This window comes from Gavia stellata, chromosome 6 (assembly GCF_030936135.1).
Source record: "Gavia stellata isolate bGavSte3 chromosome 6, bGavSte3.hap2, whole genome shotgun sequence".
Classification (NCBI taxonomy): domain Eukaryota; kingdom Metazoa; phylum Chordata; class Aves; order Gaviiformes; family Gaviidae; genus Gavia; species Gavia stellata.
In genome coordinates, this window is record NC_082599.1 from 44,393,598 (window position 1) to 44,407,288 (window position 13,691).

A 13,691-nucleotide genomic window follows, 5' to 3' on the forward strand; every position below is an offset into this window, starting at 1 on the left:
AGCTGTAGTATTGATTTCACGAGCAATATTTTAATGCCATTTCTCTTGAAAAATGAACAATAGATCTGGGCTCAGAAATTCTTAATGCATGTTGTGTTTGGTAATAGACAGTCCATATTCAGTAATGTACTTTTTTATTCCATATAGAATCTAAATTATATGCTGTTTTACCACAGTGAACATGAGTGAAGGATCCATGCTAATTTTTTTTTCAATCTGTCGGCACATCTGGAAAGCATTCAACACAATGTTGTTTTCTTACAAACGCAGCCTTCCTGCTGTGGATTGACTTGCCCTCCAGTGAAACTCCCTGTTTTCTGATTCTCAATGCATTGTCTTCCAAGACAGTTGCCATGTGATACAGGATTCTGGCTCACCATTCTTCCACCTCAGCTCCAAATACTATTCTGTGGACATAGGTTTTGAGTTCAACGTATGTACCAAGTCAGTTGAAGGTACCAAAAACTTTTCATTACAGAAGCACAGAATCACAGAATCATTAAGGTTGGAAAAGACCTGTAAGATCATCAAGTCCCAACACCACCATGCCCATTAAACCATGTCCCACAGTGCCTCGTCCACACGTTCCTTCAACACGTCCAGTGATGGTGACTCCACCACCTCCCTGGGCAGCCTGTTCCAGTGTTTCACCACGCTCTCAGTAAAGAAATTTTTCCTAATATCCAGTTTAAACCTCCCCTGGTGCAACTTGAGGCCATTTCCTCTTGTCCTGTCACTTGTCACTTGGGAGAAGAGACCAACACCCACCTCTCTGCAACCTCCTTTCAGGTAGTTGTAGAGAGCAATGAGGTCTCCCCTCAGTCTCCTCTTCTCCACACTGAACAACCCCAGTTCCCTCAGCCGCTCCTCATCAGACTTGTGCTCCAGACCCCTCACCAGCTTTGTTGTCCTTCTCTGGACACGCTCCAGCACCTCAATGTCTTTCTTGTAGTGAGGGGGCCAAAACTGAACACAGGATTCGAGGTGTGGCTTCACCAGTGCCAAGTACAGGGGCACGATCACCTCCCTACTCCTGCTGGCCACCCTACTTCTGATACAGGCCAGGATGCTGTTGGTCTTGGCCACTTGGGCACACTGCTGGCTCATATTCAGCTGGCTGTCAACCAGCACCCCAGGTTCTTTTCTGCCAGTATTCCATTACACAATACCGATAAACTGTTCAGCTCTGTGGCTTGTTGCATTATTACAGTCTGTAGTCCCACTTTTCTCTCAGTGCTTACCAAAAATAATTCAGGGTAAAAGCTCACTTGCTTCTGCGTGGACCTGAGGAAGCCAATACCTGTCAGAAGGACCACTTAAGAGACTGGAAGGAGGTTGTATTTCTTATCTTCTCAGCCTGCTGGTTCAGATTTCATTTTCCTGTCCAATTTGTTCGTGCTCCTAGATTTGTAGATACTCTTTGTATCTCAAAGTATGTTTGGCCTGAAGACCACTTTTTCTCTCACAGAAAATTGCTATGATTATTCAGACTGTTACCTTAACCTGACAAAATACGTTCTACTTAGGATTCTCTTGAAATCCATTAAGTAACAGCAGCTGGGTAGAAAGCTGGTTTGTGCAGAGAACAGCTGGGAGTACACTGTTGTGATGAATTATTTGTAATAATTTTATTTTTGCATTAGTATGCTAAATCTTTTGCAGCACAAAGAGGAAAGATGGGGAAAAGAAGGGAAAAGAAGAGAAAAGAAAGGAAAGAAAGGGAAATTTGAAATTCAGCAGCCAAGTACAAATCTTTGTACTGACTTTCATATAGTCTAGGGCCTGCCCTTCTCTTCTTATATATGATCATGTTCACTCCAACCATCTAAGAAGTTTCTATTGCTTTTGGGGGTTAAACTCTCTAGGATTAGGAGCAGAGCTTTCTGAGTCAAGGGCCCCTACCTCTGGAATTAGTTTTCCTTGGTTTTCTGCCAATGTCCAGCTCCAGTAAGCTTCAGAGCACATGGTGAAATGTTTGTATTTGGGTTAGCTTTTCTCTATTTTTAGATGGTTTGGTTTTGCTTTGAATTGTACTGTACAGATCTGGAGATGGTAGATTGTGAATTGCTATTTTCTAACAGCATTATTTAGTATTACCCACCATGGGAAGGTTTCTATGTCATTCATCGGAAATTTTGTAAGTGTGCGCTGCAGCCCCTGAATGAATGATATTTTTATTTTCACTTTTATCTTGCCATTTTCTGACCTGTGATACTGGAAGCACTTTGACCCAAACAGGGAAAGCTCTTGAGCCCAGAATTTTGTTCCTTGTGTGCTTTGTCGTGTGTGGAGGGAGGTGGTGACTGCGCAGGAGAACTGACAGAGGGGTGGCTTGTCTTCTGCGTGGGCTCATTGCTTTGCTCTGGGCAATTCTACAGCAAAGTCCACCTTTGTACATGTTCCGCAGCCGTCGTGGCTATGCAAACAGGTCTCCCCAAAAGTGCCTGTCTGCAGTTACTACTGTTTTTTGCTAACGGGGCTAAAACTATATGAGTATCCAGAATGTTTAAATCCCTCCACCCCAAAATGTGGACTATATTTAAATGATCATAAATAAATTATTGTAAGTAGTCTAAAGTATTTGATTATAAACGTCAATATTCAGGGCTTGATTATCTTATTATTTACCTCAATTTTAGACAGTGATGCTGATAGTTTCAATAGAAGTGCTGCTTATTTGCACCGATCTGAGAAGATAGCAGGGTCCGCAAATACTTGACATGCTTTGAGAATAATACTAAAGGATCTTTAGAGATGTGTATTTTTAAAATACAGCTTTGGTGTATGACAAAGACTTTTTAAAATGTATTGCGAGATTAGCCCTTCCCCTTTGTCCAAATATATTGTTGCAGTAAGATGTGTTCAGGTTCCCACAGTAACAATCCTGTTGCGGAATAAGGGAACCCAAGGCAAGGAACGAAGGGGCATCATGTAATACCTGACAGTCACCCGCTGCCCGAAATACCCCAGGACAGGTTCTCTCCTGGTGTAAAACAGACCAGCTCCTAAGGATGTGGCCCAGCATCTCTGCAGAGCGGGTAGTTGCTATCGGAGAGGTCAGTACGTGCACCAGACAGATCAGGCATAGATCAGATATGTATCTTGACACTGCAGGCTCTCGGTAGATGTTCCCAGTTAACTTTCAAAGCAGCTGCTCCTCAGGACAATGTGGTGTTATATTTAGAAGTGCAGACTGGTCACCTGATGATGTCCTGATTTAAGAATGATCGGGTCTACGCTCGCCATTCATCTCTTCAAAATGAAAAGGGGAATAGCTGAAGAGTTGGCTTGGCTCCGGTGCCACTAAGGAAATTCTTGGTTTGGTATAAAACACTCTTAATGAGATTGCATTTTTCCCTACCATGTCTAACTTCAGTCTGAGAAGGAAGCTACCAGGAGGAATAAAATAATCGTGTGCGCACTGCAGTCACGACTGATTTAGCAGCTTACAGACGATTTTTTTTTCCTTTCTTTTCTTGTATTTGTGTTGATAAAATCAGAGAGCCGGTGGCTGGTACTGATTTAGATTTCCAGCCTGGATTTGCTCTTGTTTTTCTCCTTACTCCAGTTCTCCTTGTGCAATGCTGCGTGGCGCTGGCAGCTTGAGAGAGAGGGAGCTCCAGCCACACACATACATACACTCAGACCGCGGAGAGGAGATGAACATCAAGGAGCCCACATTTGCAATAGCGGGTGGTGCTGGGGGGGAGGCGAGGGGAAAATAAAATAAAAGCAACAATCGGGTAAATGCGCGTCTCTTCTCGCCACCAGCACCTTGCACAGGTCTGAAATCGCTTGTTTTGCTTCGCTGTATTGCGCTTGCCTGGGATGTGGAGAGGGGAGGGGGAGGGGAGGAAGGGGGAGGTTTAACTTTTACTTGACATTACCGGGTTATTGTCAGTTCCCCCGTGTCAAACCCCGGTGGTTTCCCCTCGCCCCCACCCCCTCCCCGGGCTCGGCTCCCTCCAGTTAACTTTGTTCAAAGGGCTGCAGCCAGAAGGGCTTGTCCGGGCCTGGGACATAGATAGCGTAAAGTAAATAACCACCACAATTAGACTGGGGCCGGGAGTTGATCTTCGTGGCGAGAGATCTGCTTAGTTAGCGTTTGCTGTTTCGGGGCGATTGAAGGCCATCGTACCAAGGACACGCGCGCACACGCGCACACACACACACACTCTCACTCTTACACACACACACACACACACACACACGCTGGTACAAAAGTCTGGAGGATCTAGGGGAGAATTGCAGCCGCCGGATCGGTGCAGCAGCGGCGGCCAGAGCCATGCGTGTCACGGCCTCCTGAGGGGAGAAAAAGGAAGGAAGGAAGAGAAAAAAAGGAAAGAAAGAAAGAAAGAAGGAAAAAAAGAGAAGAGAGAGAAGGGAAAGCGCAAGAAAGACGCGGGGTGGTGGAAAGTGTTTGCCTGCTTTTGTCTCGCAATACAGTGAACTGGAAGATGGAGATGGATGTTAAGGGAGTTTCTCCGTGCCCGGAGCCCATCCCCCCGGCGGCGGGGTCTGGCGGCTGCCCGCACCAGCGCCCGCACCACCGCGATGGGCAGCCCGCGGAGCCGGCCCCCGCCGCCGACAGCGGCCACCCGGAGCGGAGGCACGGCAGCGAGAAAGAGGACAAAAAGGTAGGTCCGCTCCGCCGCCGGCCGGCCGGCGCCGCGCCCGCCGGAGGGGCCGGCTGCCCGGGGCCGCGCTCGGCGGGGCGGGGGCGGCGGGCCCGCTCCCGCCCGGCCGCGGCCGCGCCGCCGCGGGCAGCCCCGCGCCGCCCTTTGTCAGCGCGGCGGCGGGAGGCGGGGGGCCGGCGGCGGAGGTTGTCTGAGGACACGGGGGCGGCGGGGCGGGGAGGCGCGGGGCCGCCGCCGCCGCGGGGCCCGGGGCGCCGGGCATTGTTCCGCCCGCCCTGCGGGAGCGGCGCCGCGGGCGGCGGCCCAGGTACCGCCGCGAAAGTTTACCTCACTTCGAGGGGCCAGTGCCGGCAGGGCCGCCGCTCCCCTCCCCTCGCCTCGGTTTTCACCCAGCGGCGAGGGGCGAGTCACCTGGGGGCAGGAGTCCGGGCGCCGTGTCCCTCCAGCCCTGCTGTGTCATTGTGGATCGGGGGACGGCTGCTCGCTGCCGAGTGAAAACCTGTGGGTGACAGAGTTCAACCAGAAATGGGTCAGATCGCATCCTTCAGTGCGGATATCTCCGCTGGTGGAAGAATCGGAAAGTAGGGAGGATGGGATGGAAAAAGGTTGCCATTAAGATAATGTCAGCGGAGTGCGTTGATCAGTGCTTTTGTCTGTGGGCACCGTCTTCATTTCCATTCATTTTTCTCGGCATGGGTTTACCAAATTGAAGCCGATGAATTCTCCTGTGTCTGTAATAGGCAGAGACTGACAAATGTGTAAGTTTCATCGTGATACGGCGATTGTTGCAAGGAGCGATCCGTGTGTGCTAGAGCGTAAAACACATCCGTTTCTATTTTATCGAAATCCGAATGATTCTCTGAATGGACAGATACCCCCAAACAGATTATAATCCTAGCGTAAATGAAAAAAAGAAATATTGCCATGTACTGGATTTGAGCTCTGTTTCTTCAACTAGTTTTACTATAGTTTGGTTTTGTTAGAAATGTGTAGGAGAACAGTAACACAATGCAGGAATGTAAACCAGCAATGCAATAAATTAATGGAACAACTCTGTCACACCATGTATTTGCATGACTAGAGTTGCAATTAGCATGAGAAATACAAGGTATTTTGAAAAAATGGTATCCCTAACTGGAGACCCCGAATCTGTAGTATTTACTTCCTATACTTTTAGGTTCCTTACTGTGTGGTAAAATCTGTCCTATTGTTTTAATTAAAAGAGAGTATGAATGACTGATCAATTTAACAGGGCCTGTACAGCTAAATAAGGTGGATACAAGGGCTTTATTTTTAAAATCATAACTGGTGATTTACATATTGTGATAGAGGAACACAGAATTTCATCTCCCTTGAGTTTATGAATATTTCATTCTGTCATGACTGCATGTTGCTGTACATAGCTAAATGATTTGTGTGTGTGTGATTGTTTCTAGGATCCCTTTCCTTGCATTGTGTTACTTACTGGAACTTAAAATGCTTTTATTTCAAAATAATTGAAACGTAGAGCCAAGGTTGCCATTTACACGAGTTGGTTGTACCAGCGCCTTGAGCATTTAAAAACCCTGCCATCGGCAGAAATCCATGCTCAATAGTTACTTTCTGATGTGCGACACAGTCTGTCTAATGTTTTATCAATTGTGGACATGCGGAAGGCAAACAAGGTATGACTGAAGGTGAACGAACACTGGAGAAGGCCTGATTCTCTATGGTGTGGCTAATTAACGTGTTCAGATAACTCAGTATTGCACTGGTTTATTCTGTATTTGCCAGCATTTTCTGGACATAGAAACAAAAGTACTACCTTTTTTTGTACTAGTTGTAGCCACGCTAAAGTACTGTGATATATTCCTTTTTCTTTTAATCCACTATCAGCTTTTCCAGGCTCGCCATTGCCAAGGTGGTTGCAATTACTTTAGATTGTATTTTTGGGAAGTACTGTGATATTTCAAACCTCCCTAAATGTATGTGTCTTTTCTGGATGCTGTCCCAGGACAATCAGTACTTCTTATTAGTGTGGAATTATGTCAGATATCTGGTAAAATAGTGGCACCAGAAATGTGATGAGAAGGGGAAAACCCATTAAATCGATAGTAAAATCCAACACTATTGTGAAAAAAAAATTCCAACCACAAAACAAAACCCAAGTATTGCTGGAAACATCATATAAGAACTTTCTAAATGGATTGAAATAACAGTACCATTGTTTATTTGATCCTTAAACAAATGTCAGAGGCACACTGATACATCCTAGAAGTGTAAGCAATCTACATGGAAATTGCAAAAGACATTAGAACCTGATTTCCTGAGACATGTATACTAACTATTAAGATTTTACAACATCTCATGATTCCACTGTCAGGACTTGCTTTTTTGGGGATCATGCTTCAATTATAAAAAGTATTACATTTTATCATTGAAAGCTCCATTTCCACTGGAGGTAAAAAGAGTTTTGCTTTCATCTAAATGGAGCTGGGTCAAATTTATGCTCTGATAAAGCTATATTTTTCACTGCCTCCAAAAGGAACATTGCTGAATTAACCAAAGAAAGTATTTTCCTAATTCTATGGAATTTCAGTAGAATGTACTACCATAGTGTCAATTATATGGATATTGGATTTTTTTTCTGATGTATGTTCATTTTTTATTTGTCTTTGAACTTCAATAAAATTGTGAAACGCGCATAACTTGAAGTATATCCCACTGCCTTCAGCTGGGATGCTGACATGCTGAAGTGTATGCTTAAGTGCTTTTTTGGAGGAAGACCTAGGTTACCTCCCATATATCTTTCTGTGTTGAAACCATCACTGACCAATCTGTGAGAAGAGAAATCATGAAGGTTGAGTTTATTAAGTATGCAGTACTTGGTGCTTTAAAGCATAGTTGCCATTTAGGTGGGAGAAAATTAAGCAGATATAGTAGAGTGTAAGATTTAGAAGATGATTGGCTCTATAAGGGTATTATTTTGTCTTTTAAAGCAAAACACATCAGAAGATATTTTTCAACACTCCTACAATGTTTTCTGTTACTTTAGTTAAAAGCATGTAGTTCTAACCCTATATACAGCAGCACATTGACATTCTCCAGTACTGCAAAGCAGGTAACTGGGGGAGAGAACGACGAGCAATCCTGCCTGTTTATTCCCATCTGGAGGTGCAGCTGAAGCCTGCGACAGGTTGTGTCGGTGGGCTGTCACACCATCTTACCGCTCTGTCACTTGGTGCAAGGGGATGCAGGCCCATAAATTTTACTGAGGATTCTTTCCAGCTTATATTGGAGTGATAGCATCTTTGCAAGGATTGGTGTAGGGAGCACTTTGAGAGTTGAAGGCAACTCTGCAGTTCCTTTGCAGGTAGGTGACTATGGTGACATTTGCCACAGCTGACATTATGACCAGAATTTTCCCAGGGGTGGTACCCTGAGTTAGAACTTTCAAGCCCTTAGCTACCAGCAGTGTGTTGTAGTGTTGCCATTTTCCAAAGTACTGTGTAGCCCCCAAGTCCTCCAAAAGTTGGTCCTAGGTATGGATTTCGTAATGTAATGTTGCATACCCAAATAAGAGCATTTTTCTTTGTTTTCTACTGAGGAAAACTTCTGTATATTTGAGGTTTGCAGAAATCATTTAGCACAAATTATTTACAAGCACACCCAGAGCTTTCACTTTATACCTACATTCCAGATACAAAACCCCTATGAAATAGCTCCAAGGTGAAGAACCTTCTGTGTATTTACATGGAAATGAGCACACCAAGGTTACAGCAAAAGCAAGCCTATCTGGGATGGGTACATTGTATTCTGGTTCAAAAACAGTTTGCTGAAGTGTTTTGTGGGCTTATTTGTATGTCATTTCCCAGAATGCTCGCCTGTGATATCGCTGTGCGAGAGTGGTACCCAGATGTGAGCTTCTAGGGGGAAAAAGCTGAGTGCTTTGGGGAAAGGCACTTGGTATTAACTTGGGAATTCTGTTCTGCTGTACACGTGATCTGATCTAATCGTTAATCTCTGAAAGCCTTCTGCTAGCATATTTACAGGACTACTGCCTTCAACAATACGGTGGTTGTTCACTCATCCTCCACAAGCAGTAGGTCAGGAAGAGTGGAAGATTCTTCAGGGGCAATTCTTTTTTAATGATTTCTCTTATGTATTTAGTTTTGTTTGGTTTGAAAAGCCGTATGTTACCATGTGTTTATATTTAGAGAATAGAAGGCCTAAGAAATGCAGTTTATGCTTGAAGCAGATGGTGGGAAGTTTCTTTTTGGGGGCGGATCACTCCAGTCTCAGGTCAGATGTACTTATCTTACCGTAGGCAGTTCCGTTGTGCACAGGAGAGTAGTTGTCAACCACTGTCTTTTTCCTGGACGTTTAGGTGTTTTTTCAGATAACCTGGACCCAGCCCATTGAGCAACTTGAAGATAAGATCCAAAAGCTGAAACTGAATTCAGTAGTGGATAAGGGAAACCAGTCTGGCATGTGTGGGACAAAGAAAGCAGAGATAGACAACACTACCAGTTGCTGAAGGTAGCAGCTTCTCCTGATAGTTGTATAAAATGCAACACCTTGTACTAGCTGGAGTTTCCAAGTACTGAAGGCTTTGTGACAGGTGTATCATGGGCTGTGGCCCTGCCAAGTTGTAACGCAGGCATGAATAGTCAAGTTCAGGCCATTGTCTGCCTGGATGGACAAATTCTTAGCCATCCAGAGATAGCAGAAACTTTTTACTTGCAGCTGTTGCTGTTCTGAGAGTTTGATGTCAGACAGAAATTCCAGTGTAACTTTAAAGTGTGGACAGAGCTGGAGAATAATGGGTCTTTCTCTAACTCATTGCTACGAATGTTTCAGAAATAATTCCTCAGCCCAGCAATCAACTAACTCTGTCTTTTTCAGGACCACTTTTAAGCATCTATTCTTCATTCATAAGCTGCTCCTTACATGGGCCATCATGATATTGGTATTGATCTGCATAGTTCAGTGTCTTCCTGATGAAATGGCCTGAAGAAAAGCTTAATCTGTGCTTCCGTAGTTCCCAGAGCCTGGTGGCTGTCTGGGTGGTGAGACTGTCCCAAAGCCACGGATGCAGGACTTGCTGAGGCCCTCATATTTGGGTGTTTGTCCTGCAGAGTCCCAGGTCAGAGCTCCAGGGCAGGCTCTAATTCATGACAGCGTGGGGGGGCTCCCAGATGCGTCTACCTGGAATGGCTGCCCAGAGCCACAGTGCCTGGCAGGTGCCTCTGGAGGGGAGGTTTTGGTCCTTTGTATTGCTGCTGTGGGTAGCAAAGCTATTAATCACGCTATTAATTTGTTTCAGTGATCAAGGCCCAGGGGCCATCTGCTTCGAGGAGAATTAAAAAAAAATTCCGATAAAAAAAATCAAAAAGAGTAAGTTCACTGTGAACTGAGAGCCTTGCTTTGCAGGCAGGTCTACTTCTGCATTTCCATGCATTTGATGTACTCTGCCTCTCACACTTCTCTAGTGAGAGAATCCTTAGATGAACCTAGGGTTGTGCCTTTATTACAAAAATAAGCAGATGAGAGGAATAGAGAGAAAGGCAGAAACTGTTAGTACCTCAACTGAAGGCAAGACTAATAAACTGACATTTTATTAAACATCAGAGAATCTGTAAGGAGAAGAGATATTGGGAATCAGGCCTCATAATTTTCATAGCTCCAAAATTACTTTTTATCTCGTATTCTGAGAATTCCGTTTACTGATATGAGAAAGAATCTTACCTGAAGTAGAGTAAATACACATTTAAAATGTATTTAACTTCAGGTGGCATATTGAGAATCGGGAATGTGGAAAATAAGGTCCAGCACTGGTTTTATGTTAGAAAGCATAAAGTTGGAGAGGGTGGAATTGACTTCTGCACTTTGCCTGTGTCTGTATTAAAACAACATACATTATAGTGCATATGAATGATTCTTTAAAATCTTACACAGTACTGAGACTTCTGAAAGAAAATACACTGTTTAAAATAGTTCTTCCCTTTAAAGAAATTGAGTGATAAGTGTTCTGGTAAAGAGCAAACAGCTGTTTAAATTTTTCAACCAACTGATCAGTAAGTGGATGAAGCTAGAAAAGCTGGTCACACTCTGACTAGTTCCTGGGGTAAACATAGAAACATTCATCGTAACGCGGAGATTTCGTGAAAAGTAAGTACTGCTTGTAGTTATTACAAAGTGAAATCAAGTGCATGTGTAGTTGATTAGGTAACAAATCCAGGGACGTAAACAATGAACACCATGGGTGGGAGCTAAACAACACTCTTGAGTCATCGGAAGCACAGCCACAGATTTTGTATGCAGAAGACACAGAACTGGCTCTCTGGTTAAAGGCAAATTCATCTTGGCTGCAGAAGGGTTGCGAGGATTCCTTCTCGGAGGAAGATGCAGCACTGAAAAGGGCATTGTTATCTTCTCTTGAGCAGTTGGGACATTGCCTTGACTCAGATGTAGTGGTATGTGTTTGTGCCTATGTGCTGAGACTGGAAAGCAGTCCTATTCAGGACTGCACATGACAGCCCAGAGCTTGGCCAGCGCATGGCATGTCTTTCTCACTTATGTAGAGCTTGTTCTCAAAAGCCCAGTATTCACAGGAATTTCTGTCCAAGGGTTGAGTGCCAGCTTGTAACAAATCTGAGGCTTCAAACAATGGATAATCAATGAAGCTAGAAAAGAACAATACCCGTGTTGTTACATGCTATTCCCAGTGTTTTGCTAGATGCTCACAGTGGTTTTAGACCATCTCTATCTGTGGTAAAAGCTTACTGTGTCATACTGCACCCTTACAGCACAGTAATTCTTACTGTACTGAGGTTAAGGTTTACTTAGCTCGGAGCTAAGAGGGAAGTATAGTTATTGATGTGTGAAGTGGTTCAGTTTTTGTTTGGTTCCATATTTGGTTGTTCTCTGCCTGGCTGTAGCTATGCCGCTCACATAGTGGCTGGGATTATTTCCCAGCGGCTTGTGCTAGGTGGATTTCTGTACTGACTAGCTACCAGTAGTAATTATCCAGTAAGGGTATAAAAAGTTGCACAGTCCCAGTAGAGTTATTAGTTTCTAACAACGTGTCTCAGAAAATACCGCAACAGTAAAGAAAATGGGACTGCAGCTGTAAATAGGAAAAAAGACAACAGGAGCACTGATAATAATTTCTATGAAAGTAGTGCTCAGATCAGGTTCTAATGTGATGTTTAAACATGTAGAAGAAAAAAGGACAGATTTGAAAGATACTGCAGATATTAAGTATTCTACAGTAGTTTCTTTCCTTCCTCACTCCTCATCCTTTCTCCAAGGCTCTGGAATTCTCCTCTGTCTATAAAGAAAACTTCTGTTTTGGTTCATTTCCCCACATTGCATTCTGAACTATAAGGGGAATATGAATTGTTCCAGGAACTATAGTAATCAGTGCATCTTAACTGAGATAAAACAAGACACAGTTTGGCTCATGGTATGGACAAAGACAGTCATGTATAAAATTTGTTAGACAGCTGTGATTTACTAGAAAAAGAGTAATTCTTCCATGCCTAATGGCTTCTGCTATGTGTTTAAATACAGCTGTGACTTTCATTATACATTCTATTAAGTGAAGACCAATCTTGTTATAGAAGCAGAATAGAAATAGTTTCTTTGACTGAAAAACAAGTGTTGGGTCAATAAAAATTACAGACTCAAGCCCCAAAGTTTGGTTAATATACTAACTGTTCCAGAGCATCTGAGTTCATTCCATTGAACACCTTGGCCTATAGTTTCAGAGTTTATTCTTTCCGAAAAGATATTCTGCATAAGTTGTTCAAAGTGATAATGTGATCAACAACTGAAAATACTGCAGGGAGATAAAATGAGTATTTCCCCATTTAGTTCTATACCATCTGCAAAGGATTGTTATCATTGACTGGAGAATGAAAATAAAATGGCGTGGAACCTGTGCCTGTTCCATTAGTATAGAGTCCATGTTAACTGATTTCAACAAGTGCCTCAAGCACCACTGAAACCTCTTCTTCACTATTAACTAATGATGGTTGTCTCACGGAGGTTATTACTGAGTCTATACTCATTTCCAGGAGCCCATAGCAGAAAATCCCTTTTTGGATCCAAACTAACATGCTCAAGATAAGTCTTTGTGGAAAGGAAGTTAAAGGGCTAGTATCTATCAAAGATAATTGTTGTAGCTGTTACATTTAGTAGTAATTTGATATTAGCTATAGTATAATAAATATGCATTATGCTTTGCTGAGAATTCGAAAAGAATACCATATTGCCTTGAGGTTGTTACCATGTGAATCAGACGTAACATGGGAAGGGTGACTACAAGTCCTCACAGACGGGCAGGTGAGCATATTATGTGGGGGTAGGATGTAAATAACTTCTGCTCTTAAGGTGAATTAAGAGTGAAAGGGAGTGGCACGGAGGGCAGGGAGGGAGTCCTTGCTGGAAAGCTAATTGAAAACAGCAACTTTTGAGTAGGACTGGAAGGAAGGAGTTTGTAAGGTTAGTATTTTGAGACAAAAGAACTTTATGAAGTGTGTATTGGGTCCATGTGGAGTTAAGGAAGCACACAACAGAATCTCGCGCAGTTCGCAAAATGCCTGTCTAGGCTTCACAGACATTATACAGTGCCCTGGTTAGCCTTGTTAACTTTATTGAGTGTGCTTCGAGGACATGCAGACTTTAAAAGTATGTGAAAGCCACTTCTAATAATTAATTGGCTCGCTCTGTCCCACCTATTTCTTCATATCTAATAAAAGGCAACAGCAAGTCCTTGCTAAAGCCAACAGATAAAATAATATTTAGGTTAGTTGGGTTTGAGATATGACAGGCTAGAAAGGATATCCCCAGAGATGTTAGAAGTGAAACAATCCCCATTTTTTGTCTGTCATTTTTTGTCCTGTTTTGCTCTTAAGCAGAGCAGCCACCATCCACACTATCATCTACACCCCTGCACACACAGTGTGACACAGGAAATGACACACTATTATCAGATGGCTGTTAAGACAGATGCAGGGAAATGGTGAGCTTTCTGGCATGACCTCAAAGATAGACATCCACAGATTCTGT

The 13,691-nt window shown here is 43.5% G+C and overlaps 1 protein-coding gene across 1 annotated transcript in view; it reads left to right on the forward strand.

Annotated features, from left to right (window-relative positions):
• Window positions 1–4,457: 4,457 nt before the first annotated feature.
• Window positions 4,458–13,691, forward strand: part of RBMS3 (RNA binding motif single stranded interacting protein 3) — a 714,416-nt gene continuing 705,182 nt past the window's right edge. The window contains exon 1 of the mRNA XM_059818611.1: window positions 4,458–4,637. Coding sequence (XP_059674594.1) covers window positions 4,458–4,637 — 180 coding nt within the window. The remainder of the gene's footprint in view (window positions 4,638–13,691) is intronic.